Source organism: Protopterus annectens, chromosome 9.part0, assembly GCF_019279795.1.
Source record: "Protopterus annectens isolate FY-2018-M chromosome 9.part0, PAN1.0, whole genome shotgun sequence".
Taxonomy (NCBI): domain Eukaryota; kingdom Metazoa; phylum Chordata; order Ceratodontiformes; family Protopteridae; genus Protopterus; species Protopterus annectens.
In genome coordinates this window covers 12373424-12400444 of record NC_056743.1, presented here as the reverse complement: position 1 = coordinate 12400444, position 27021 = coordinate 12373424, and the positions used below count along the sequence as shown (strand labels likewise).

Genomic DNA, 27021 nt, shown 5'->3' with positions numbered 1-27021 from the left:
GAGACCACAACGGTTGTTACAAACAGAATTCAGGGTCTTCAAGATTGGTCTTATGTGGACAGACTAAAATACTTATCAATTTACTCTGTGTTGTACAGACCGCTCAGGGGCAACCTGTGCCTTGCATATACAGCAATCTCTGACCCAGCTTTAATGAAAATGCTGCACACTTGCAAGTCAAATGGCACAGGGGTCACTCGCTCAAAGGACCTTAACCTGGTATGTGACATCAACAGAACTTGTTGGAGAGACAGATTTGTCTCACAGAGGTTTCCCCACCTTTAGAACAAGCTTCTTATTTATGTTAAACAAAGTCCCTTGGCCCTACTTAAGTGTAATTTGGACGAATGGATGGGTAACTGGAAAATCAACCTGGGGGGGGGGGGTTCACCTGCGTCCCTCCTGGACGGGGGCAAAAGGTGCTGATTTTAGTGTCTGCTTGAACCAGCCACCCTTGGAAACACAGGCTGACCTTGACTGGGCTTGTAAGGACTGTGGAGCCGTTAGCCTAGTAACTTGCTATGATCCTATGAGTTTACTACTGACTGGATCTCCTTTTACTACCACAAATTCCTAAGACAGCATGTATGACCCATACAAATAACCTGCAAAATTTACAAAACAAATACTTCCTGGACACCTGCTGCTGCAAAACATTTCACACAGAAGCACAGATGAACCCCCCCGACACACATAGACACACACCCTTTACTTAAAAAAAAAAACTCACCACAAAGAGTTAGAGGGAAAAATTGAGTCCTAACCAATACAGCAACTTTAAAAAACAAGTGAAAAAATAAGTTATATGCTCACCATAACATTTTGTCCATGTTCACACTTCCTCAATAGTCGGGATCAGATCCGTTCCTCAGATCCAACTCAACTGTTATAGCTTGCAGCCACAAAAAACTCTCGAGCACCTCCCTTACCTTTACCCATAATGCACCAACCCCTAATATACCTCAGATCATGTTTACTGTTTGACATATAGATGAAATATTAATAGTTTTTGACAGAAGGAGGTGTAACTGGAGCTCAACATAAGGAACAGTGGTGTCCTTATAAGCTCTAGTTCTTCCAGAAATCAATTACAACAAACACTGGCGGTTGGTGGGAGGAGAGTTGAAGAAAAATGAAAATGGACAACACAGAAGGAATGTTATGTGATCACATAACTTCTTTATCTGATGATGTCAATTTTCATTCTTTCCTCAACAGTTGGGACAGAGTCCCCAATTACCTAAAATCCCAGGTGGACTCTAAGGAAGGATATTCCTAAGCATAGTTTTGCCAAAGGCTGCTGTTTCCCTTGAGACCAGATCCAGTATGTAATGAGTAATGAAAGTACGAGGATTGGCCCAAGCTGTAGCAGTACATATGTCATCCATGGAAGCCCTAGATAAAAACACTGAAGAACTTACCATGGACCTAGATGAATGGGCTCTTAAAGGTTTTGGTAAGAAAATCCCGAACTTGTTGTAGATAAATGATATACACTCTTCAGCCATCTGGCTAAAGTTTCCTTTGCAAATGATTTACCTAATTTAGAATCTGCAAAGCAGACAAATAATTGATCCATCTTTCTAATTTCTTTTATTCTATGTAAGTAAAAACTTAATTACCTGTGAACATCCAATAAGTGAACATATACTTACCTTTGTAAATGTAGGAAAGAAAACTGGCAGATTAAAGGACTGGTTGATATTAGATTCTGAAACCACTTTAGGAAGAAAAGAAAGAAGGATTTGTCTGTAATGTTACACTATCCCTATGAAAAAATCAAGTAGGGAGGTTTAGAAGACAATGCTTGAAGTTCTGAAATCCTTCTTGCTGAGGTGATGGGCACCACAAAAACAGTTTTCCAGGTCAAAAACTTTAATTCACATTTTGAGGTGGTTCAAAGGGGAAACAAATTAAGGCTTGTAGTACTAAATTCAAGTCCCATGGAGGAGCTGGGCTCTCAAAAGAAGGGTACCTCTCAAGAAGGCCTTACAAAGTTTAGATGGCACCACAGTGGACTTCTCAAATCTAATGTGAAAATTAGAGATGGCTGCTAATTCAGCTCTAATTGTTGAAGAGCTAGTTCCTTCATTGAACACTGTAGCCAAAAATTCTGTACAGGGGCTAAGAAGGGATCAATATGTTTCTGAAGTGCCCAAAAATACAAACCTCTTCCATTTACCTATGTAAAGTTTTCCTGTGGAGGTTTTATGGGAGAGTAAGAATATATGATGGCCAGGGGATGACAGCATAAGTCGTCTGACTATTTGCAGAAGTTGAGAAACCACACTGTAAGCTTTAGGTTTGAGATAGCTGGGTGAATCATGTCTGTCGGGTGAGACAGGAGGTCTGGAATTGCATCCAAAATCCAATGAGGGTACACTACATGAGGTCAAAAGAAGGGGAACAAATTTTTTCAAGGCCAGTAAGGGGCAATGATGATGACCTTACTCTTCAACCAGGATGCTTTCCGTAGAAAATTGGGGATTAAAAGGGAATTGGGGATAAGCACAGAGGAGACCAGGGGACCAATCATGTAGGAGAGCTTCTGTCAGTGACTATCCTGGTGTGTGTGTGTGTGTGTGTGTGTGTGTGTGTGGGGGGATTAGGGCAAAGATCCTGCTGCACTTGTTGTTCAGGAAGATGCAAACAGGTTGCAGCCTGGCTGGCCCATTGATGAAAAATCATTTCTGCCACTTCCTTGTTGAGAGACTACTAGTGAGGTAGTAAACTGGGCCTACTTAATTTGTCTGCTATCATGCTGGACTTCCCTGAAATGTGCATTTCTGTCAGAAAAGGGTTCGATGAGATCACCCATTGCCACACTCCGACGGCTTCTGGACACATGACGTAAGATCTGGTTCCTCCTTGTTTGCTGATGTACCAAACTACTGACATATTATCTGTCTAAATTGCAATAGTTCTGAAAGGGAGACAGCTTTGTAAGGCCTGCAATGCTAGGAGCACTGCTGTGATTTCCAGGACACTGATATATGTGTTGGCCTCTTCCGGTGACCAAGTGCCTTGGACTGTTTTCCTCAGGAAGTGCAACCCCCCCCCCCCTGCTGGGCTGTGTCCTTGGTCACTACGGCCTTGGGCTGAGGGAGAATGAATGGTCAGCCTTGTAGAACCTGATCTGATCAAATCCACCAAAAAACATCTCTTGCATGCCTGTATGATTCTTATTTGGGCTGACATGTGTTGGTAAAGAATAGACCATTGTGTTGCTAACATCCACTGAAGAATTATCATGCAACATCTTGCTACAGGAACTATGACTTTAGCTGCCAACATTGATCCCAAGGTGTGTAAAATCAATCGCGCTGAGATTGTGTTACTGTGAATTATTTTTCTGACCTGTAATCTGACTGTTTGCACTCTTGAGAGAGGAAGAGAAGCTGTCACTGAAACTGTGTTGAAAACTGCCTCTATGACTTCCAAAGTTTGAGATGGCTTTAACTGAGACTTGTAATTTATGGTTATCCCAAATGGGAGCAAGTCTGGAGTATGTGGTCTCGCGCTCTTATCAGTAGATGCCTTGTCAGAGCGGTTATGAGCCAGTCATCCAAGAATGGAAACACTCAGAATCCCTGCAGTCTGAAGTGAGCTGCTACCACTGTCATGCATTTGGTGAATACCCTGGTGGCTGTGGTGAGACCAAAGAGTAGTGCTTTGAACTGGTAATGACTGGTTCCCAGGCAGAAGCATTGATACCTTCTGCATTGCCTGTTCATTTGTATGTGATAGTACGCATGCTGAAGATCTATCAAGCACATCCAGTCATCCTTGCACAAAAAGGGCAGAATCGACTGAACTGTTACCATCCAAAACTGTGTGTGTGAAACTGATTTGTTCAAGTTGCTGAGATCCAAAATCAGTCTCCAGTCCCCTGTTTTCTTTGGCACTAAAAAGAATCTTGAGTAAGTTACAGACTCTAGCTGATCTGGTGGGCCCTCTTGGATGACTTTTTTCTAGCAGCTTTTGCATTGCTAGTGCTGCTTCTTTCCTGTGATGGGGTGGATCAGGAAATCTGCATACAGATGGAGGAGAAAAGAAAAAGGGAATTATATAACCTGTGGAACCATGTATCTTTTGTAATATCTAGCCAGGCTCTCTGGTGCAGGGATAACCAACCCCTGATTGCATCCAGAGGGTAACAATTGTTCCTCCTTTCAGGAGCACTGGTAGGGTCTGTCAGAGAAGGAATCTCTAGATCCATGGTTCTGCGGGCCTCCTCTGCCACGTGGGTGGCATCTTCCATTCGAGTTCCCCCATTCTGCCCACAGGAGCACCATCTCCACATGGATCTTGGAAAGGGCGGGGGACTTTCAGAACCACTTCTTTCAACCACCTCATTGATTCCTCAAGAAGGTTCTTTGAGGGGGTCGAAAAATGTACACCCACTGCAGACAGGGTTTTTCACACCTGGAGAGTGTGTCCTTCACTTTTGGGTCAATTGACGAACAAGGACTTGAATGGCTCCACAAAATCACACAGACACATCCAAGCATCCCTCCTAAAGGAAATGCCTGAACCCGTCACCCTTGAGGTACCTTCAGCTGCATGAGAGATAAGCCTCATGGACAAATTAGAAATGGATTATAGTGTTGCCAACTGCGAGGCCTCAAAAGCCTGAGTCTCAGCAGTAATGGTTCCAGAAAGAGATTTTCACAGTTCCTTTATCACGTCCCTCTGTAGTCTTGTAAGGTCTGCCAAGTAGTTCTGTGATCTGAGGGCAAAGGTCACTGAAGCATACACATGCTTCTCAAATCTGTCCAAAGCCCTAGACTCCCTATTAGGGGGCTGGACAAAGGAACACTGCTCCACAAGTTCCTTTTTTGGCGGCCACCGCCACAACCACAGTATCTATGTGCACTACCTTGTGTGAAAATTCCCTTCCTAAAGGTAGTGCCAGATTTCGATCTGGTCTTTCGGGAATTGGCTCAACTGTGTCTGGCTCCTTCTACAACTGCTCAGAGATAAAGTCAATGAGCTCATTGGTGGGCAGAGTTACCAAGGAGGTAGGTGGGCCAGATCCAAAGGCCTACAGGAATACCAATTCTTCTGCTTAAGAATCTCAAGGATGTCTCTGAATGAGACATCTTCAGGTAGTGACCTTGGGAACTCGTCCCCTTCATCAAAATCAGTATCTTTGGTGATGGACTCCTCGGGGAGTTCAAGTGCCTCCTCTTGCTCTTCCTAATGACCTCTTTCATGGGATGCTTCGGACAGGAGTCAAAAGAGACAGAAATATCCTGCTGGGTAACCTGGAGGCTTTGCGCTGGCTGTCCTTTGGCATAGAATGATGGGGCTTAAGGCACAGAGAAACACAGGATCCACAGGGAAGATCCGCTCTGGAAAGAAGGAATCCAACAAAGCTACGCTTCTGTTCCAACAGCCCCCCTGCCCCAACGGCAGTCCACCAGAGGTGGAGGTTGGAGCCGAGCTGTCCAGTACTGAGGTTTCAAAACCTTCCAACTTGACTCTAACACTTCAGATCTGACAGGGACACTTTGGTTCCAAAGGTCACCCAACTCCAAAACCATCAGAGTCTGTGCACTCAGAGACCATCTCAGAGCCAAAGATACTGTCATATTCTGATCCAGACGGTCCTGGGACACTTGGATCCAAGGGCTCTAAAATGAAAGTTCACATCAGAGAAAGAACTGACATAGATGCAGTAGTGCAAACACAGGTTCATGACCTGAAGGTGTCGGACCCAGGAGAACTCCCACTTGTATCTGTGCCAAGAGAAATGTCATCATTCTGTCCACTTCAACTTCGGTCAGACTTCTGGAAGAATGAGAAGCTACAGATGGGGACCTAGAGTGCTGGAGGGTTTCAAGGAATGGTGAAGGTACTCTGGAAGGTATCGGGTGTATTGATGGAGAGTACCTGGTGCTAGGTAAAGGCTTCATATCCAAAGAGCTGGGATCCAAGGAGGCCTTTGTCACTTCCAAAGTTGGCTAGCAGGAGCATTCTCTGTACTCAACTTATGCTTCTTCCATGGGGGCTCTGTGGTAGGATCTGACAATGGAGTTGAGGACCCTGAAGCCCTTGAAAACTTAGGAAAAGGCTCCTTTGACTTAGGATTGGGGGGGGTTGAGCCCTAGCAATAGCCTCAGAAAAGGATGAAGGCAGCAATACTTAAACTTATTTTTCCAATCCAAAATAGCTCATAGATTAAAGGTCCTACAGATGGAACAGTCTTCCTGCTGATGGTATGAGCCCAAACAATATACATACAACTTGTGTGCATCAGAAAGGGGCAACTTGTGTCCACATTTCTGGCACTTCTTAAAGCCAGAAGGACCTTTCTCACACACTTTTACACTAAACAGAAAGAAATATAAGGAAGCTTTTATCCCTCTTAAATTAGCTGAAACAATAAAAAAGAAAAAGGGATTACCAGCGATGTTAAGAGCTACACTAAAAGGTGTAAGAGGAAAAAGGGGAGTTTACCAAAAATGGTAGTAAAGATGCACTAGAACAGTGTAAAAGGGGAGGATTTAGTGAACAAAGTTTAAAGTCTTATATTAACCGGAAAAGTAGAAATAAACGTATCTGTTTATTGAAATTGCTTGAGAGCTCAAGACGACCATGTCTAAACATGAAAGCAGCAAACAAGATCTCAGGTATGTTAGGGGGTGGTGCATTATGGGTAAGGGAGGAGCTAGAGAGTTTTATGGTGGCCATGAACTATAATAACAGATGACTCAGATCCGAGGATCGGATCTGAACCCAACTGTTGAAGAATTAATAAAAATTGCCAAAGTTTAACTGTGTAAAATCTTACTTATAACAACAGATGTTACTCTCTTCTCTGTTGCAGTATTCCTAGCAATGATGGAGTTGCCTGCCACAATGATCCGATGTCGGCCAATATAGAAAAAGGCTTTTACTACTAGCGGGTGCACAGTACGTCACACATAGCCTGCTGTTGGATGTCTGCCATGTAAGTGACGTATGCATGCAGCATCCTCAGAACTGACTCCCTCAAGAGGAACGCCCATCTAAGGGAAGAATGCAGACTAAGTACATCCAAGGAATGTCAAAGTCAGGGAGAATTAGGGAGGGATGGAATACTGCAGAGAAGAAACGAGCATCTATCATTAAGGTAAGATTTTACACAACTAATCTATGTCCTTCCACTCTCTGTTGCAGTAAATTCTTAACTTGAGGTAGAATACCACAGCTCATGAGGAAAGGGAGGAGGTAGGGGCAGTGGAGCTTTCCATGAAGGCATGGAGAATAGCCCTGGGAAACCCTGCCCTAGATTTGGAAATGTTATCCAGTTTGTAATGTTTGGTGAAAGTATGGCCTGAAGTCTAGGTGGCTGCTTCCAGAATGGAGTTAGTGTCCAGTCCTTTGAAGAAGGTACCAGAGGAAGCAACAGCCCTAGCAGTGTGTGCCTTAATAGGAGAAGGGAAACTATTTCTAGGGTGCTCATAGCAGAAAGAAATGGCTTTAGAGATCTGGCTGGAAACAGTGTGCTTAGAGACAGGGAGTCCTAAAGATCTAGAATGGAATGAGAAAAACAACCGGTCAGACTTCCTGATGCTGTTTGTTTTGTCAGATAGAATCTAAGCTGTCTGTGCACATCCAAAGTGTGCAGAATCCTCTCCTCAGAGTTCTGTGAAGTGGAAAAAGGTGGGTAAATGAATAGACTAGTTGAAGTATAACTCATTTATCACTTTAGGCATAAAGGTAGGGTTGTGCAGAGAGACACGCTGTCTCTATATAATACCAAGAATGGAGGAGAGGCCATTAGGGCCTGTAGTTCAGAAACCCATCTGGCTGAGGTTAGTGCAAGCAGCAAAATAGGTTTCCAGGAGCAATGTTTCAAGGAAGCAGACGCTGCCGGCTCAAAAGGAGCAACAGTCAGCTTCTCTAATAAAAATATAAGATCCCAGGGGGGGTGCAACAGGTTTCCTGGGGGGTTCTAATGTGAAGGACACCTTTTAAGAATTGTTTAACCTCAAATCTAGAAGCTAAAGGTGGACATAAAGGCAGATAAGCAGAAAAAAGCTGACAAGGGCACTTTGACTGAAGAGTAAGTTAATTCAGCATCTAGTAATTCACACAGGTATGAGAGAACCAGTGGAGTTTCCACTGGCAGTGGGTCCTGGTTTCAAGAAAGACACCAAATTGAAAATCTCTTCCATTAGTATTGGGTTTCCTGGCCTCCTGCAGAACCCTGAGCGTGTCCTCTTAAAACAGGTATCTGAAGGAATTAAGGTCTTATCACCCATAACATCACCTGAAGAGTAGACATGTGGAGATGGATTACAGTTCCTTTGTGTTGTGTGAGAAGGTCCACCCTGTAGGGTAATTTGTGGTGATTGTCCTTGACTAAATAGAGGAGCAGGGGAAATTAATGCTGTCTTGCCAAAAGGGGGTTACCATCAAGATTTTGAGTTTGTCCTGCTGAATTTTTAGCAGGACTTTTGGAATGAGAGGAATAGGAGGGAATGCATACAATAACATCCCCTTTCATGAAAAGCTGAGGCTGTCCACCTTCCAGACCAGAGGATGTGGATCTCTGGCAAAAACACGTGGATGCTGTCTGTTCACGAGGGAGAAAGGGAACTGGGAACTCCAGGAGATGTGCATGTTCCATCCACACTGATTTCATGAAACACTTTACTTTCCTCGTGTGCAGTTTTGCCAGAGGAAACATATGGATGGTGGATGCCATGAAGCCCAGGGTTGTGAGAAAGTTCTTGCCAACTGCGAGGCCTCAAAAGCCTGTGTCTCAGCAGTAGAGGTCCCAGAAAGGGATTTTGACATTTCCTTTATCACGTCCATCTGTAGTCTTGTAAAGTCTGCCAAGTAGTTCTGTGATCTGAGGGCAAAGGTCACTGAAGCATACACATGCTTCCCAAATCTGTCCAAAGCCCTAGACTCCCTATTAGGGGTCTGGACAAAGGAACTCTGCTCCGCAATTTCTTTTTTGGCGGCCACCGCTTCAACCATAGCATCTATGTGCACTACCTTGTGCCAAAATTCCCTTCCTAAACGTGATGCCAGATTCCGATCCAGTCTTTCGGTAACTGGCTCAACTGTGTCTGGCTCCTTCTACAACTGCTCAGAGATCAAGTCAATGAGCTCATTGGTGGGCAGAGTTACCAAGGAGCTAGGTGGGCCAGACCCAAAGGCCTACAGGAATACTGATTCCTCTGCTTAAGAATCTCAAGGATGTCTCTGAATGAGACATCTTCAGGTGGTGATCTTGGGAACACTCCCCCTTCATCAAAATCAGTATCTTTGGTGAAGGACTCCTAGGGGGAGTCCAAGTGCTTCCTCTTGCACTTCCTCTTCCTAATGACCTCTATCATGGGATGCTTCGGACAGGAGTTGGAAGAGACAGAAATATCCTGCTGGGTAACCTGGAGTGTTTGCACTGGCTGTCCCTTTGACATAGAATGATGGGTCTTAAGGCACAGAGAAACACAGGATCCACAAGGAAGATCTGCTATGGAAAGAAGGAATCCAACAAAGCCATGCTTCCATTCCAACAGCCCCCCTGCCCCAAAGGCAGTCCACCCGAGGTGGAGATCGGAGCCGAGCTGTCTAGTACTGAGGTTTCGAAACCTTCAGACTTGACTCTAACACTTCAGATCTGACAGGGACGCTTTGGTTCCAAAGGTCGCCCAGCTCTGAAACCATTGGATTCTGTGCACTCAGAGACCATCTCAGAGCCAAAGATACTGTCATCTTCTGATCCAATCCAGATGGTCCTGGGACAATTGGATCCAAGGGCTCTAAAATTAAAGCTCGGATCAGAGAAAGAGACGATACAAATGCAGTAGTGCAAACACAGGCTTCAGGATCTGTAGGTGTAGGATCCCTGGAGAACTCCCACTTGAATCTGTATCAAGAGAAATTTCATTATTCTGTCCACTTCGACTTTGGTCAGACTTCTGGAAGAATGAGAAGCTACAGATGGGGACCTAGAGTGCTGGTGGGTTTCAAGGAATGGTGAAGGTACTCTGGAAGGTATCGGGTATATTGAGAGAGAGTACCTGGTGCTAGGTAAAGACTTCGGATCCAAAGAGCTAGGATCCAAGGAGGCTTTGTCGGTTCCAATACTGGCTGAGCAGGAGCAGTCTTTGTATCTAACTTATGGTTCTTCCATGGGGGCTCCGTGGTAGGATCTGACAATGGAGTGGAGGGCCCTGAAGTCCCTGAAAACTTAGGGAAAGGCTCCTTTTACTTAGGATTGGAGGGTTGAGCCCCAGCGATAGTCTCAGAAAAGGATGAAGGCAGCAATACTTAAACTTGTTTTTCCTAACCAAAGTAGCTCACAGATTAAAGGCCCTACAGATGGAACAATCTTCCTGCAGATGGTCTGGGCCCAAACAATATTTTATTTATTTATTTATTCATTTTTATTTATTTTATTTTACATTTGTTGACCGGGCTAGTCTAACTGGATATATGTCCATTTTCTGTAGAGGCCTGGGGAGAAAAGCTCCACATAAAAGACATACACAAGCATTACATTAAATTTAAATGACAAGATACATATTAGACAATAACAGGTGCTAAAATAAACAGGTGTTGAAGATTTCAAAAAGCACATAAAAGATGATATACATTTTTTTTAATAACTCACACTGTAAAAGGAATGAAAAAAGGTTTAAGGAGAATGGGTAGATACCCAAAGCAAAGTCAAGGAAAGAACAGGAGAACATACTAGTTAATAATAGGTTAGAAGAGTTAGTTGAAAGGGGGTAAGTTGTAACTAGGATAGTAAGATGCAGAATTCAGTTGTTCCTAGGTAGAATAAGACAGTTTAGAAGGTTAACTGCCTTCGAGTGTCTATGGGAGAAATGTAAAAGGTGTTAGCTAGGACTAAGAGTAAGAGAAACTCTAGTCAGGGTTGGTTCAGGGACATAGTCAGTGGGTTGTAAGGTATGATTTGAGTTTCTTTTTAAATAGAGAGGTTGAAGAAAGACATGTGAGTTCACCTGGAAGTAGGTTCCAGCTTTTACCAACAGTGTTAGAGAACATGGATTCTCCAGCTTTATTGTTAGATTTTTGAGTAGTAACTAGTAGTTTGTTAGCAGACCGTAGGTTTGTAAGATTTTTATATGGGCAGATTAGACTTGTAAGTATTGGTGTGTTATTTGGATGGTAAAGTATTTTGTGTGCAATTGTTAGTTGGTGAAATAGAATTTGGTTTTGCAATTCCAGCCAACCCAGTTTATTCAGGTTATGGCAGCGGTGGGATCTGAGTAGGGAGCCAGTAGCAAATCTAGCAATGTTATTGTAGGCGAATGCTAGCTTATTGAGGTTACTTTTAGATAAGTTTGTATATATGGGGGAGGCATAAAAGAGTGTTGAGATAAGGTGGGTGTGGGCTATAGTAGTTCTGGCTAAGGGAGTAAGGAAGGTTTTGATTCTATAGAGTGAGCCTAGTTTTCGGTTAACTAATTTTATTGTGGTGTTAATACGAGTGTCATAGCTGAGGTTGTGGTCAACTGTCACTCCTAAGAGTTTAGTGGTAGTGTCAAGGGATATAAAAATACCATTTTTGGATTTAACACTAAAGTGTAGAGGGGTGGATTTAAGTGTGGGAGTAAACAGTAGTAGATTAGTCTTTTTGGGGTTAAGGAGGAGGAAATGCTGTAAAAAACATTCTTCAACGAGCACAAAGACATTTTGGGTGAGGGACTGTAGTTCAGATGGCTCAGTAGCTGAGGAGATTAAAGTGGAGTCGTCTACATATTGAATGGATGTAGCATGTGGGATGCTGGTGCATAGATCATTAATAAAGATAGAGAATAGAAGTGGACCCAAAATAGAACCTTGGGGTACATCAAGGGAGACAGGGAGGTGGGATGATAGTGTGTTGTCCCAGAACACTGCCTGTTGCCTGTTATCTAAGTAGGACTTGAACCATTGTAGTGCTACGCTATCAAGTGAAAGGGACTTAAGTATATTTAGTAGAAGGTGATGGTTAACCATGTTGAATGCTTTTGAAAGATCTATAAAAATAGCAGAGGACAGGGTAATGTTATTACGTTTTTTGTTAATGTGGTCTGAAAATTATAGGAGGGCTGTAGTGGTGCTATGGAAAGGTCAGAAGCTTGAGTGTTCCACACCAGAGGTCAATTCCTCGTTGGTCAGATCAGACCACAAGCTTATCAGCCTAGACATCCACATCCCACCCCCAGCCCCAATTAGGGAAACCATCGTAAAAAACTTCTCAAAAGCCAACTTCACAATTCTTAAGACAGAAGTGACAAACTTCATGACACCCATGCAGATGGACAATAGAGGTATGACTGCCGAATCCTACATATATGCACTTTGTAAGCACTTACATGAGTGCATGGATCATGCTATCCCTAATAGAACCAAGATGTTATCCTCCAAAAAAAGGAAGCCAATCTGGTGGTCCTCTGCCATAAACAAACTCTACAACAGAAGAAAGAAACTGTTGCAAAAAAGAGTAAAATCCCATGACTGGAGGAACTCCCTGGTCAACCTCAGTAAGAAGCTGAGATCCCTCAAAATCCTCCAAAGCTAGTTACGAAAACAAAATTGCCACTGACTCTAAAGACAGCCACAAAGCATTCTATAGCTATGTCAAGAATCTAAATGGGAACACTCAGATCTGCTCTGAGTTACAGCATAATGGCACTAAATATACAGAATCAACGGATATTGCCAACATCCTAGCAGATAGGTTCAGTGCTAACTTTACCCCCCTCTCACCCCCTAAAGGGCCCATCTCTATACCGGAAGAATGCAAAGTTCCTATAATCACGGCTGCACAGGTAAAAAACACACTCTCCAAAGCCAAGAACACAGCACCCATGGGACCTGACAATATCCCAGGCTGCGTTCTACACAAACTACAGAATGAACTGGCACCCTACCTAAGCACCATGCTCAATCATAGCCTCACCTCAGGCTTTGTGCCCACTGAATGGCGCACCATGACAGTTATCCCACTCCACAAAGGGGGAGCCACGACGACCCCGGGAACTACCGCCCCATTAGCCTGACGAGTCTGGTCTGCAAGGCCATGGAACGTATTATCATCATGGAACTCAAACAAAGACATTGGTAATCTCCAAACTCTGGACCCTACTCAGTTTGGATTTGTAAAAGGCAGATCATGTCTCCTACACCTGATTGACTTCTTTGAAGCAGTCACCAAAGCCATAGATGAGGGTAAAATGGTTCACACAGCTTATCTAGATCTCGCCAAGGCTTTCAACACCATCCCCCACTCTGGAATTATAGATAAGCTCACTAAACTAGGTATAAATCCCTATGTCACAAGATGGGCTGCCAACTGGCTCACGGACAGAACCCACACTGTGAAAGTAGCGGATTCCAAATCAGACATCAGACCAGTGACAAGTGGAGTACCACAGAGTTCAGTCCTGGGTCCTCTCCTGGCCAACACAGAAGGTCTTTGGCTAACAAAGTTTGCAGATGACTGCAAACTAGGAGCCATAATCGAAACTCCTAACGATGTGGACAAACTACAAAAGGGCCTCATTGAGACAGATACCTGGTGGCAAAGCCATGGCTCAATGCCAAAAAGTGTATTGTCATTCCCTTGGGTAAAAACTCTGTACCCATGAAGTACCACATAGCTGGTAGTCTACTTAATGCCGAAAATGTGATAAGAGACCTTGGGACACAGGTGGACAGTAGTCTCTCCTTTGATAATCACATCGCCACAGTGGTCAGGAAATCCTTCTGCATGGCTCATCTCATCACAAAAGGATTCTCATCCAGAAAAAAAGAGGTCATTGTTCCCCTCTACTCATCACTCATTAGACCCATTATAGAGTACAACGCCCCTTTTGGTATGTACCTCACAAGACATCTACAACAACTGGAAAGACCACAGAAATACCTCACAAAGACGATTACTGGCCTCAAACAGATGTCCTATGCAGACCGTCTCAAAAAGCTACAGCTTTACTCCATCGCATATCGCCTATTCAGGGGCAATCTCTGCCTAACATACAAAGCTATGTCAAACCCAGAGCTGTTGGACATGCTCCACTTACAGAAATCCCAATCCCTCCAAGCTACACGCTCTAGGGACCTTAACCATGTCACCACAATAAACAGAACATGCTGGAGGGATAGATTCCTGTCCCAGAGACTTCCCATACTCTGGAACAGACTACCTATCTATGTCAAACAGAGCTCCTCATTAGCACTCTTCAAGAAAAATCTTGATGATTGGATGGGAAATGGGAAATTCACCCCAGGGATCACTTCTGTGGCTCTGCTCGACAGGGGCACAGGAAAATAATTTTCTTGGGTGGCGTAAGCCAGGGTACATTTTTTGGCTAGGCTTGTATGGGCCCTAGGGCCGATAGCCTAGTACCTACCTATGAACCTATGAGAGCAGGCTAAGATGTTATTTTGGTGGAGGTGGTTTAGTAATTGTCGATGGATCCATTTCTCCATGATTTTAGCTATGGGAGAGAGAAGGGCAATTGGACGGTAGTTAGAAAGTTCTGTTGAGTTATCACCTTTGTGTAGGGGGATTATATGTGAGACTTTCCAGATGGTTGGGATGGTGCCTTCAGTAATGGTTCTATTAATAAGGATAGAGCTAGGGTAAGCAATAACTTTAGCTGCTATTTGAAGATACTTAGCAGGTAAGAGGTCAGCTGAGGGGGTAGATTGTTTAAGTTTTTGAAGGAGGGTACAGATAAGGGAGGTAGGGACAGGCTGGAGTTGGAAAGTGGGTGGTGGGTTATTTAAGGATGAAGGGAGATTACAGGATACAGGGGGAAGTGAGTTAGCAAGTGACTGGATAACGTCAGTGAATAAGGTATTGAAGGAATCAGCAATTAGTTTGGCAGCATCTTTGGTATTGTCAGCTGGGGTTGGTGTGTAAGAGTTGCCTGGATGTAAGAGTCTATTAATAACCGACCAGAATTTTTGTGAACTTGTTTGACTGGATTGTTCGAGTTGAAAGAAGAAGTTTTTTTTATCTAATAGTATAGACGCTTTAGTTGAGTTTCTAAGTTGTTTAAATTTTAGATGATCTGATGGTTTTTTTGAGGTGCGCCATTTGGCCCATATTTTATTTCTTAGTAGAATCTTTTGCTTAGTTTCCTTCGTAAGCCAAGGAGCAGTTTTGGTTCTGTTCCTAAGAGTACAAATAGGGCCATGGTAGTTTAAGATTTCAAGGAACTTAGGAGTTGAAATACGCCACTGCTTCATCTAGCTGGAGGTGTGTTAAGGGTGACCAGTTGCATACACTCAGTTCCTTCTGGAAGAGTCCTGGGTTACAATGTTTATTACAACGTGTAGTTCTAAAAATTGAGCGGCTGGGAGTATTACTCATGTCGAATTATATAGGTAAGGGAGTGATCACTGATGTCAGCTGGTAGAATACCTGTCATGTAGGTCGTGGAAAGAGTATTTAAGAGGATCCAATCAAGGGTGGATTCTTTGTTTGTGGGGTTGTGGACTCGAGTAGTTGAAGTGATGGTTTGGGAGAAGCCACACAGGTTAATATGGTTAAATGGATTATTAGAATTACAGGTTTTCCAATCTATGTTAAAGTCTCCTGGAAGAATGGTTTCTTGTGGAAAGTTAGTGGACAGCCAACTGAGGATATTTTCAAGGGAAGTGATATTACTGCCTGGGGGAAGGTATGAGCATATAATATAGATGGCCTTACTAGAGTTTAGTTGTAGCTTAGTAGTAAGAATTTCAGTATTGCTATCAGAAGGTGGCTGAGTATTAAGAGGAGTTAAGTTGGAGGCCTGATTTGTATAACAAGGCTATACCCCCACCTTTTTTAAGGCAATCTACTCTTATAATATTGTAACCAGGAGGGGTGATTTCATAGTCAGGGGTTGTTGGTTTTAGCCATGTTTCTGATAGACAAAGAATGTCAAAGTCATGTACTTCCAATAGGGCATGAAGGTAAGTCATTTTATTATTGACATTTCGAATGTTACGATGAGATATGAAGAGGGAATTAGGAAGCCTTGTGTGAAAGGAAGAGGAAGAGGGTTTAACTGGGTTAGTGGGTTTAAAAATGGAAGGGCCAGGATTGGGATGAATGTCACCATCACGTAGGAGGTGAAGGAATAGTCTGGGTGTGTGAATTTGAGTAAGATGGAATATATTATGTATTATTTTGACTAGATGGTGTTTATAGTTAATGTGGATAACTCTATGATACTTTGAGAGAAGATAGTTAGGTGTGGATGTAATGTTGATGTGTTCAAGAGTTGCTGATGAGAATGTTAGGGAAATGTCTTTTTTGGGCCTCTGGAAGTTAGTGTAGCTTAGATGTTCATAGGCAGTTATAATATAGAGTGGGAAAAGGAGAGGTAGAATTGAGAGTAGGAGTATGGGTTTGAGGTGAGTTGATTTGTGAGAAGTAGATATAGTGCTGAAGTAGTGGATAAAATGGAGTAGGAGGAGTGTAGTTAGAAGGAATGTCTTGAAGTGGGAGAAGAGTAGTAAGATGAAATATTTGTGATGTGGTGTGGGATAGGATTGGATGAAGGGGAGGTGGGAGTGGTTACTGAGGAATATGGCTAGATGCACTGGGGGTGTGTGGGATTTGGGGTAGGGTAGGGGAGCGGAGTGAGCCCGCAGGGCGAACACAGCGGGAAGAGCCAAGTGAAGGATAAAAAATGAAAACCCTGTGAAAACAATCAGTGAAATGGTGACTGCTGAGGGGAAGTGGAGGTAGAGGAAAGAATAGGTGACAGTACAGTTAAATGGAAGTATGAGGAGGAAATGGTAGCTGAGTGAAATGTAAATTAAATTGAAGGGGATAGAGTGGGACTGCAGTAATGTATTAAAGGAAAAAAATAGTCTTTTAGAACATCTAATATAAAGCAGTTGGTTAGATGTACAAGGATTGTATCAGGAGAAGGGGTTCGATCTAGTGGGTAAAAACTATACTGCTACAGTAGGACCTAGAGGGGTAAGGAGCACTAGGAGTAAGGGAGGGAACTAATGCAATTAAATACAGAGACTACAAGAGGAGAAGGGATGGAGGTAGAGAAGTGGAGAGGAGTATGGCTGCTGGTTGTCCTGGTAGTAAGGGTACTTTGCACCTATTATTTACAACAAATATATTAGTTAACAGCAAAATAACATACTTTCATGTAACCTTGAGGGGATGAGTTCAGGGAGAAGCTAGCCTCTATTCCTAAACTTAGGATGAGACAGCAGATATTTATGTTTAAAAAAGAGATAGCGAGGTCATCAGGTAGGGCAGGTTCCCAGACCCTATAACAGGACAAGCGGGATGGCTAGTTTCATGTAACCTTGAGGGGATGAGTTCAGGGAGAAGCTAACCTCTATTCCTAAACTTAGGATGAGACAGCAGATATTTGTGCTTAAAAAGGGATAGCGAGGTCATCAGGTAGGGCAGGTTCCCAGACCCTATAACAGGACAAGCGGGATGGCTAGTTTCATGTAACCTTGAGGAGATGAGTTCAGGGAGAAGCTAGCCTCTATTCCTAAACTTAGGCTGAGACAGCAGATATTTGTGTTTAAAAAAAGAGATAGCAAGGTCATCAGGTTGGGCAGGTTCCCAAACCCTATAACAGGACAGGCAGGATGGCTAGAATGGTGGAGAGCACAGGAGCCAGGGACGCACAGCAGCCACGAGTGAGATGAAGAATTAAAGATGGCGCCTCATAGGATTAGGTATATTTAATATACATACAACTTGTTTGCATCAGAAAGGGGCAACTTGTGCCCACATTTCTGGCACTTCTTAAAGCCAGGAAGACCTTTCTCAGACACTTTTACACTAAACAGAAAGAAATATAAGGAAGCTTTTTTTCCCCTTAAATTAGCTGAAACAATAAAAAAGGAAAAGGGGTTACCAGCAATGGTAAGATCTACACTAAAATGTGTAAGAGGAAAATGGGGAGTTTACCAAAAATGGTAATAAAGATACACTAGAACAGTGCAAAAAGGGAGGATTTAGTGAAAGAAGTTTATAAAGTCTTATATTAACCGGAAAAGTAGAAACAAACTTATCTGTTTATTGAAATTGCTTGAGAGCTCAAGGGGACCATGTCTAAACACGAAAGCAGCAAACAAGATCTCAGGTATGTTAGGGGTTGGTACATTATGGGTAAGGGAGGCGCTCGAGAATTTTATGGTGGCCATGAGCTATAATAACAGAAGAGTCGGATCCGAGGATCAGATCTGAACCCAACTGTTGAAGAATGAATAAAAATTGCCAAAGATTATCTGTGGTAAAATCTTACTATAACAACAGATGTCCTTCTCTTCTCTGTTGCAGTATTCCTAACATGATGGAGTTGCCTGCCACAATGACGTGATGTCGGACAATATACAAAAGACTTTTACTACTACGGGGAGCACAGTACATCGCACATAGGCTGCTGTCGAACGTCTGCTATATAAGTGATGCACGCATGCACCATCCTCAGAACTGAATGCCTCAAGAGGAACACCCATCTAAGGGAAGTATGTACACTAAGTACATCCAAGGAAGACCAAAGTCAGGGAGAATGAGGGAGGGATGGAATACTGCAGAGAAGAAAAGGGAATCTATCATTATGCTAAGATTTTACACAACTAATCTATGTCCTTCTACCCTCTGTTGCAGTATATTCTTAACTTGAGGGAGAATACCAAAGCTCATGAGGAAAGGGAGGAGTTAGGGGCAATGGAGCTCTCCATGAAGCCACGGAGAATAGCCCTGGCAAACCCTGCCCTAGATCTGGAAATGTTGTCAAGTCTGTAATGTTTGGTGAAGGTATGGCCTGAAGACTAGGTGGCTGCCTCCAGAATGGAGTTAGTGTCCAGTCCTTTGAAGAAGTTTCCAGAGGAAGCAACAGCCCTAGCGGAGTGTGTCTTAATAGGAGAAGGGAGGCTGTTTCTATGGTGCTCATAGCAGAAAGAAATGGCTTTACAGATCTGGCTTTGTGCTTAGAGACAGGGAGTCCTAAAGCTCTAGGATGGAATGAGACAAACTGGTCAGATCTCCTGATACTGTTTGTTTTGTCAGATAGAATCTAAGTTGTCTGTGCACATCAAAGTGTGCAGAATCCCCTCCGCAGAGTTCTGTGGAGTGGAAAAAGGAAGGCAAATGAATAGACTAGTTTGGGTATAACTCATTTACCACTTTAGGCATAAAAGTAGAGTTGGTGCTGAGAGACACTCTGTCTCTGTGGAACACCAAGAAAGGAAGAGAAGCCATTAGGGCCTATAGTTCAGAAACCCATCTGGCTGAGGTTAGTGCAAGCAGCAAAACAGTTTTCCAGGAGTAATGTTTCAAGGAAGCAGACGCTGCCGGCTCAAAAGGAGCAACAATCAACTTCTCCAATACAAACGCAAAATCCCAGGAGGGTGCAACAGGTTTCCTGGGGGGGGGGGGGTTCTAATGTGAAGGACACCTTTTAAGAATTGTTTAGCTTTCAAATCTAGAAGCTAAAGGAGGACATAAAATCAGACAAGCAGAAAAAAGCTGACAAGGGCACTTTTGACTGAAGAGTAAGTTAAGCCAGCATCCAGTAATTCACACAGGTATGAGAGAACCAGTGGAGTTTCTGCTGGCAGTGGGTCCTGGTTTCGAGAAAGACACCAAACTGAAAATCTCTGCAATTTGTATTGGGTTTCCTGGCCTCCTGCAGAACCCTGAGTATGTCCTCTCAAAACAGGTGTCTGAAAGGAATGAAGGCCCTATCACCCACAACATAAGCTGAAGAGTAGACATGTGGAGATGGATTAGGGAGAAGGTCCACCCTGTAGGGTAATTTGTGATAATTGTCCTTGACTAAATGCAGGAGCAGCGGGAATTAATGCTGTCTTGCCAAAAGGGGGGTTACCATCAAGATTCTGAGTTTGTCCTGCTGAATCTTTAGCAGGACTTTTGGAATGAGAGGAAGGGGAGGGAATGCATACAAAAAAACATCCCCTTTCATGAAAAGCGGAGGGTGTCTACCTTCCAGACCAGAGGATGTGGATTTCTGGCACAAAACTAAGGATGCTGTCTGTTCACGAGGGAGAAAGAGAACTGGGAACTCCAGGAGATGTGCATGTTCCATCCACACTGATTTCATGAAACACTTTACTTTCCTCATGTGCAGTTTTGCCAGAGGAAACATATGGATGGTGGATGCCATGAAGCCCAGGGTTGTGAGAAAGTTCTGGAAGTGATGTGAGTCAGTGGGATGAGGCTTTGGAAAAAGGAAATGAGCTCCTGAGCCTCCTGAGTGCGGAGAAAGACCTTCATAAGGTCTGCTTATAGCCTGCATCCCAGAAATATCTGGTCCTGGGATGGGGAAAGAGCAGATTTTTGGTAGTTTATTTTGAATCCCAGAGATAGTAGGATGGAGACGGCGAAGTTTAGATTGTGCTCCAACACTCCTGGACTGACTGCTTGAAAGAGATCATCATCCAAGTATGGGAAGACATGAATGCTTTGAAGTCTGCAGTAACCAATTACTGGGACTAGACATTTCATGAATACCACTGGGGCGGTGGACAGACCAAAAGGCAAGGCAGAGAACTGAAGGTGCCAGGAAGCCCCAGAGAATCTTAAGGACTTCCTGTAGGTTTGCAAGGTAAGCATTTTGAATTTAGGCACTTTTAGAAAGGTGTTGAGGTAGGAGTGGTCCAAGATGGGTCTCCATGGGCCCTCTTTCCTTGGTACCAAAAACATCCTTTAATAGAACCCTTTTCCCCTTTGACTGGATGATACTGGTTGAATGGTCTTGTAGCACCTTTCAGAAATGTGGCAGTTGGTCTCTGGGAGGTTGTGGGATGCCCCTGAAGAGCCAAAGAGAATTCTATATCATGAATTTGCCCTTTTTTATGATGCAGAGCACCCAGGGATCCTGTGATATGCTATCCCAAACTAGAAAGGAAGGGGGGAGATGTTTGGGGTCCAAATAGTCAGATGGCCCTGGTCTGTCAGGAAAGGACTGTTTTTGATGTGGGGTTTACAGTGGAGACCTAAGTTGCTGAGCTCTCTTACCAAACTTTTTTACCTTAGCTGGAGGAGGCTCTGACTGCCTTCTAACAAACACTGGTTTAGAAGGTTAACTCCTTTGGAATTTTGGTACAGGGGAGACCAGGATGTGCTTCAGTTCCTGCATATCTTTTCCCTTATCCTGTAAGGTTCTGAACAATTCCACAGCAGCAGGGCCACACACGACTGGACTGTCCAGGTGGTTATCCATGAGTTCCAATTTAATGTCCTCTGGTAGAGGTTGTAGCCTCAGCCAAGCAAATCTTCTCAGGACCAAGCCTGTGGCAGCTGCCCTAGCTGAAGCATCCACAGCATAGTAGCTATATTTTACTGAGTGGTGGGCCACTCGAGAAGTAGCTCCAATCAGGGATGAGGCCAAAGACTTATTCTCTGAGTCTGCCATATCTGAAATAATTTTTGAAAGTTGTGACAAGAGTTCCAAGGTGTATTTAGTCATCTGTGTCTGATAACTGATAGCCCTAAAGGCAAGGGTGGCAGAAGTGTATACTTTTTTACCCAACCTCTCCATATGTCTGCTGTCTTTGTCAGAAGGAAGCAGAGTGGTGGAGGGAAGTAACCTAGAGGCCTTATCAGAAGCCACAGTGATGACAGAAGGGTCAGCAGAAGGGGCTTTGAACAGGAACTTACAGTCTTCAGGCACCTTGTAGAATCTGTCGGGTTTCTTAAGTTCTGGAGGCTGTGAGTCAGGGGCTTTACTGGAAGATGCAAATACATCTAAGAAGACAGGCAAGGCAGGAGGTACAGCCGAGGGACTAGGAGTATTTATAGATAAAAAAATCTCTAGAATGATTGGTACAGTTAATATAATTATAAGCTAAATATAAATGATGATCCTGGTCCAAAAATTCTTATTATTTATGGCCTGCCGAAAATACATAAGGACCTATACAACCTGCCCACAAGGCCTATTGTCTCTGGATCCAGATGAATTACAGAGCCTATATCTAGCTATCTACAATCTGTGTTTAGCAAATATCTGTGAAAGGTTAAAAGCTATATACAGAATACAAGGGATTTTTTATGCCAATTATCTGCTTGCTACCAGTCATATAAGGATTCAGACTATCTATTTGCCACTTTAGACATTAAATCCCTCTTCACAGTTATCCCCATAGAATTTGGCATTGAGGCAGTACAGGAATTTTTATGCCAACATACGGATATGCATGTTAGAGATATTGAGATACACTGTACTCTGAAATTGTGTTAAATAATGTTTTTCTGTTTCAGGAGACTGTCTATCATCAGACAAATGGTTTCGCTATGGGGACGCCTACAGTGAATGCATATGCTAATATTGTCATAGGAAAATGGGAAGAAAAAATATATATATATAATGTACCTCTTGAATACAGGAACAAAGTACCATTTTATAAACGTTTTGTGGATGACTTTTTATTGTGGGATGGTGAAAGCGCACGGTTAGAACACTTTATTAACACTTAGATTGCACAACAGACTTTGATATTTACAGGGACATTCTCTACTAAGAAGATCAGCTACTTGGATGTTATCAAATCAATACATATATTTATAGGAAGGATGTATATAAAAATAAATACACCCACACAGGTAGTATGCATGCCCCACAATCAAAGGTATGTTTAAAAGTCAGTTCTTGAGAACTTGTAGGCTAACAACAGATGATAGAAAATGTAATGAAGAGCCAAATATCATGCTAGATGAATTTAAGTGTAGTGCTATAATAATGATATAATGCTAGATGAATTTAAGTGTAGTGCTATAATAATGATATAATGCTAGATGAATTTAAGTATAGCGCTATAATAATGATATCATGCTAGATGAATTTAAGTGTAGGGCTATAATAATGATATCATGCTAGATGAATTTAAGTGTAGCGCTATAATAATGATATCATGCTAGATGAATTTAAGTGTAGGGCTATAATAATGATATCATGCTTGATGAATTTAAGGTTAGGGCTATAATAATGATACCATGCTAGATGAATTTAAGTGTAGGGCTATAATAATGATATCATGCTAGATGAATTTAAGTGTAGGGCTATAATAATGATATCATGCTAGATGAATTTAAGTGTAGGGCTATAATAATGATATCATGCTAGATGAATTTAAGTGTAGGGCTATAATAATGATATCATGCTAGATGAATTTAAGTGTAGGGCTATAATAATGATATCATGCTAGATGAATTTAAGTGTAGGGCTATAATAATGATATCATGCTAGATGAATTTAAGTGTAGGGCTATAATAATGATATCATGCTAGATGAATTTAAGTGTAGGGCTATAATAATGATATCATGCTAGATGAATTTAAGTGTAGGGCTATAATAATGATATCATGCTAGATGAATTTAAGTGTAGGGCTATAATAATGATATCATGCTAGATGAATTTAAGTGTAGGGCTATAATAATGATATCATGCTAGATGAATTTAAGTGTAGGGCTATAATAATGATATCATGCTAGATGAATTTAAGTGTAGGGCTATAATAATGATATCATGCTAGATGAATTTAAGTGTAGGGCTATAATAATGATATCATGCTAGATGAATTTAAGTGTAGGGCTATAATAATGATATCATGCTAGATGAATTTAAGTGTAGGGCTATAATAATGATATCATGCTAGATGAATTTAAGTGTAGGGCTATAATAATGATATCATGCTAGATGAATTTAAGTGTAGGGCTATAATAATGATATCATGCTAGATGAATTTAAGTGTAGGGCTATAATAATGATATCATGCTAGATGAATTTAAGTGTAGGGCTATAATAATGATATCATGCTAGATGAATTTAAGTGTAGGGCTATAATAATGATATCATGCTAGATGAATTTAAGTGTAGGGCTATAATAATGATATCATGCTAGATGAATTTAAGTGTAGGGCTATAATAATGATATCATGCTAGATGAATTTAAGTGTAGGGCTATAATAATGATATCATGCTAGATGAATTTAAGTGTAGGGCTATAATAATGATATCATGCTAGATGAATTTAAGTGTAGGGCTATAATAATGATATCATGCTAGATGAATTTAAGTGTAGGGCTATAATAATGATATCATGCTAGATGAATTTAAGTGTAGGGCTATAATAATGATATCATGCTAGATGAATTTAAGTGTAGGGCTATAATAATGATATCATGCTAGATGAATTTAAGTGTAGGGCTATAATAATGATATCATGCTAGATGAATTTAAGTGTAGGGCTATAATAATGATATCATGCTAGATGAATTTAAGTGTAGGGCTATAATAATGATATCATGCTAGATGAATTTAAGTGTAGGGCTATAATAATGATATCATGCTAGATGAATTTAAGTGTAGGGCTATAATAATGATATCATGCTAGATGAATTTAAGTGTAGGGCTATAATAATGATATCATGCTAGATGAATTTAAGTGTAGGGCTATAATAATGATTTTTTGCAGAAAATAAGTGATGATGTAACCAATAAGAGAAGTACGGATGCACAACCTTATTTCAGCTCCAACAGTGTGAGTAATATGGTTAATGGTAATGGAAACAGTACCTCCTATATCCACTATGTTACAACATATGGCAGGAGATTTCAAGGTTTAAGGGATATTTTATCTAGGAAATGGGGGATACTTACAGCTATGCCCGAAATGGCTAATATTGTGGGTCACAGACCTTCCTTTGCATATAAAAGATGCCATAATTTGAAACAAAAGTTATGCTATAAAGACCTATCAGCCAAACATGGCAGGCGTATCACGAAACCAGGGACTGTCCCTTGCTATAACTGTGTTTGTTGCAATGTTATTAGCAAAAATTGCGAGTTTAAACATCCAATAACTAGTAAGAAATTTGTATTTAAATATCATGCCACTTGTAATATGTGTAATATTGTTTATTTAGCAACCTGCATTAAATGCCATGCCTTCTATGTTGGCAAAAGTTCTAGAAAGTTAAAAGAAAGGATTATAGAACATAATTCAGAGATAAGAAGAAAAATTGGTACTAATGCTTTAGCTCAACATGTCATGGATAAGGGGATAGATCATGAATTCCTGTTCAGAGCTATAGATATTCGCTATAAGCAAAAGAGAGGGGGTGATATAAATAACTCCTTGGAACTATGTGAGTATGAGTGGATTATAAATCTAAGTGCTGATGAAATCCTGGACTTAATACAGTAGTTAGTATAAAACCAGTTTTAAAACTGAAGCAAATGATGCTGAAATGAATATATTCTGGTATTGTCTCCCAGTACATGTTTTAACTTTTTGTTTACACTTTTCAAACTATGGATGGGAAGCTTTTCAATGGTATGCTATGTGGATAGCATACATCTTTATAGGCTTTTTATGTATATTTTTAAATTAATTGAATGTGTATTCTGATTGGCTGTGTCTAAATGGGGTTTGTATTTAAACCTGGTTCTACCACTCCTTAGGGCTGCCATCGTTTCAAATGGCCAAAGTGGGACAATACAAACATCAGATTTTGCAGGCCAAAACATACCCACAGCCAGTACAAGGGACAGAACTTCACTTTTTTGCCTAAATAAAAGCTTGTTCTTGTAGCATTTTAGTTGCTTATTCTGTTTCTTATAACATTTAGGTGTTTCAGATACAGAATAACTGTTTTATGCAACTATTACATAAAATATAGGAAATCATTTTGCCCTAATATTTCAGGACAGTTGCCATTTTTACAATTTTTTTGCAGGACACAAATGTCCAAAGAGGGACTATCTCTTGCAAAGTGGGACAGGTGGTAACCCTACCACTCCTTCTAATGCACACTGATGAACAGTTACTACTCAAATGCTTTGTGGATTTTTACAATAAATTGTGGTTATTCTACTTGAATTCTGTGTGTCGGCCTTTTTGGAGTTTTTTTAGCTACATTTGTTACTAGTTCTCTGAAGCAGTTCACCACAGTGCTGGTTTAGTTTTGGACTGTTGGACTAGGAGTATCTACCTGAAGTAGTTTGTAGTAGCTTTTTTGGACTTAAGACATCTGACAGCTATCTCATTTGAAATGTTCCCTCATCTTACCCAAGGTCTCACTGAAGGTAATTTCTTCCACTGGAGAGTCAGTCTCATTGGAATCCTCCTCCAGAGAAGCGTAATGCAGTGGGGAGGGATCTGAGATGGGTTAGCTAGGGAATCATTCTCTGAAGACTCCTAGTCAGAAGAAGAAGCGTCTTCCCTGAGCCTGTTCTGAGGAGAGATAACCCAGGAGAAGGGCTAGGGGACATGAGGGCATTCAAAATACCCTATATAAAATGTTTCCAGTCCTGAAGTGGATCAGGGGGAGGTGACAATTGCTTTGTTTTTTGTTACTTCTTAGCATGTAGTTCAAAACTATGTGTAAGGTCAGAGGATCAAGCGTAGATCTGGCTTCAATGATGTTAGAATCCACGTCCTCTCCAACTAACATTTTGGAGATTCCACTGTGGCCCTCTGTAATCACAAGTATAAGCTCCCTCTGGACATCCATACTGGATGCCTGCAGTACCTCCAAGGATATGCTATCATCCTGATCCAAGGTGATCTCCATTATGGGCTCAGCATGTGAATCGGACATACGGCCTGAACGTTTCTCCAGGCGAACAACTGCCTCTGAAGAGTCATCTGCCAGAGGGGGTGCAGCAGAAGTTTTAGGCCTAGGCTTCTTGGCCTTCTGCTTCACAAGAAACTGGACCTCAGGCCCTGAGGAACCCTCCATAATGCTTTTCTCAAGGAGTTTCAAGTGCTGATTCTCTAAATAAATGGAAAGGGAAGCTATCCTACCCCTCAAAGTTTTAGGCAGACAGAACAAGATTTGGGATCATGGAAAGGCAAAAAGGCACTGCTGGCGATTGTCTTTATGTGGAATCTGATGTCCACATTGACATTTGCCTTTCTTGGATGACATTACAGCTACCCACAACAAAAAAGGTAAAGAAAAGATTCCCGAATGGGGCACTTATCTGAAATGTTGAGATGATAACCACTTTGGCGAACAGAACGTATGTACATGTGAAGTGTCCGGA

The 27021-nt window shown here is 41.9% G+C and overlaps 1 protein-coding gene across 1 annotated transcript in view; it reads right to left on the bottom strand.

Moving 5' to 3' along the window:
• The window catches only part of LOC122812367 (homeodomain-interacting protein kinase 2-like), a 40633-nt gene extending 13919 nt beyond the window's left edge, over positions 1-26714 (bottom strand). The window contains exon 1 of the mRNA XM_044084800.1: positions 26330-26714. Coding sequence (XP_043940735.1) covers positions 26330-26714 — 385 coding nt within the window. The remainder of the gene's footprint in view (positions 1-26329) is intronic.
• Positions 26715-27021: the final 307 nt, after the last annotated feature.